Source organism: Camelus bactrianus, chromosome 10 (assembly GCF_048773025.1).
Source record: "Camelus bactrianus isolate YW-2024 breed Bactrian camel chromosome 10, ASM4877302v1, whole genome shotgun sequence".
Taxonomy (NCBI): Eukaryota; Metazoa; Chordata; class Mammalia; order Artiodactyla; family Camelidae; genus Camelus; species Camelus bactrianus.
Genome location: NC_133548.1, coordinates 12,998,412 through 13,000,324, shown reverse-complemented (window position 1 = coordinate 13,000,324; position 1,913 = coordinate 12,998,412). Strand labels below are relative to the sequence as shown.

At 40.7% G+C, this 1,913-nt stretch overlaps 1 protein-coding gene across 1 annotated transcript; it reads right to left on the bottom strand.

Moving 5' to 3' along the window:
- Positions 1-298: 298 nt before the first annotated feature.
- Positions 299-1,231, bottom strand: LOC105081054 (olfactory receptor 5W2-like). Its single transcript, XM_010970176.2, has one exon. The coding sequence runs from the start codon at positions 1,229-1,231 to the stop codon at positions 299-301; it is 933 nt and encodes a 310-aa protein (XP_010968478.2).
- Between the last annotated feature and the right edge of the window lie 682 nt (positions 1,232-1,913).

The window sequence follows — 1,913 nt, the reverse complement described above, 5'->3', positions numbered from 1 at the left end:
GTCAATTTAAGTATAACAAATTAATGTTTGAATGGAAAAAATGAACAAAACATTGGACAAAATTATAAAAGTCAAAAAAGTTTTCTACAAAGAGGGAGTGCCATTTATAAATTCTAGACACATAATAAAGTATGACATATTTGGGGAACTGCAACATTTCTTAAGATCAGGCTTTAGAATAAATATTCACTTTATCAGTTAGAATATTTTAGACAAGATCGTTTCTCTTGTATTATACAAAGCAATTTTACAAATACAAAAACTACATTGTGTGTGTGTATTTGTGAGTGTAATATATTCAAAACCATCTTTTAAGTTTCAGTTTTTTCAGGGCCTCTATCACATCTTTGTTCCGTAGGCTGTAAATCAGAGGGTTTAACATGGGAATCACAAGGGTGTAAAACAGTGAGATAATTTTGTCTTGATCCAGAGAGTAGGAAGAGCTCGGCCGGAAATACGTGAAGAGCAGAGTCCCCTGGAAAATGGCCACAGCAGTTAGGTGGGAGGTGCAGGTGGAGAAAGCTTTGCGCCTCCCCTCAGCTGAGTGGATCTTCACCACTGATAGGATAATATGACAGTAAGAGGCAAGGACTCCTGAAATGGTGCTCAGTTCAATGAAGCCAAAAACGGTGAATATCACTAACTCATTGACCTGTGCATCTGAACAGGAAAGGAGGAAGAGAGGAGGTAAATCACAGAAGAAATGGTTAATCTCATTTGAGCCACAGAAACATAAGCGGAAGGCTAATGTCGTGTGCATCAAAGCATCCGCCATCCCCACCAGGTACACCCCCGCCACGAGCAGGGAGCACACTCTGCTGGACATGCTGACTGTGTAGAGCAGGGGGTTGCTGATGGCCTTGTACCGGTCATAGGCCATCACTGCCAGCAGGAGGCACTCACAATCTGCAAAGATGCAGAAGACCAAGAACTGCAGGGCACAGCCAAGGAAGGGGATTGATCTGTTCTTGGCAAATAGGTCCACCAGCATCTTGGGGCCAATTGCTGTGGAATAGCCGAGGTCACAGAAAGAGAGGTGGCTGAGGAAAAAGTACATGGGTGTGTGCAGCTGGGAATCCAGTCTAATTAGGATGATCATTCCAAGATTGGCCAGGAGACTAATGAGATAAACAAGTAGAAACATGGTGAATAGGGTCACTTTGTTTTTAGTGTTGTCAGTGACTCCCAAGAAAATGAATTCAGTCAAGGAGGAGCAATTCCCTCTATCCATTCTTCAAGGTTCTTGTCCAAGCATTTGAGAAAATTCTAAGAAAATGATACATGTATGTGTAACATTTCCAGACATCTGCACAATATCGTGAAGCAGAACATGAGTTCTTTGTGTAATTGTCTTTTCGTACACAGGAAATTACCCAGCCCTGCACCCGTGAGTTAAAGAGGCATTGCTGTCTAGTCAATGCTAATTAAAACTGTCCCGGGTAGACAGTAGGGAAACTGAGATCTAAATCTGCATGTCATTCATGAGGTGTGTTACTTTCTACAAGCCCTTCTCGGAGTCTTAATTTCCTTATTTCATGGAGTAGGTTTGGATAAATTTGTTTCTCTTCTTCTCTTCAAAACAATAGGGAAGAGACACCAGCATGAGACCTATCAGGCTGTAAGACGCTGCTCTGAGCATTTTCTGTGCTTGAAAATATTCAGATGCATACAGAAAGTGATCACAATAGTCTTGTCTCTCAAAAATGTAATTGGTTTGAGTGCCGGTATTAGATGCAGAGACAATGTGCGTATCATTGACTAATCATAATGAAAGTAATGATCTTTCCTGGTTTTGGTTTATGTTGTGTTCAGCATTTGGTGAAACATTAAATAAGAATTACCAACCTTTTCTCTAGACATTTATTACTGTTTTGCCACAATACCCATTATCTATTTGCACGAACTGTCTGATG

What these genes read in the sequence shown, in the direction of transcription:
- LOC105081054 (XM_010970176.2), bottom strand. Translation starts at nt 1,231, where the DNA reads ATGGATAGAGGGAATTGCTCCTCCTTGACTGAATTCATTTTCTTGGGA.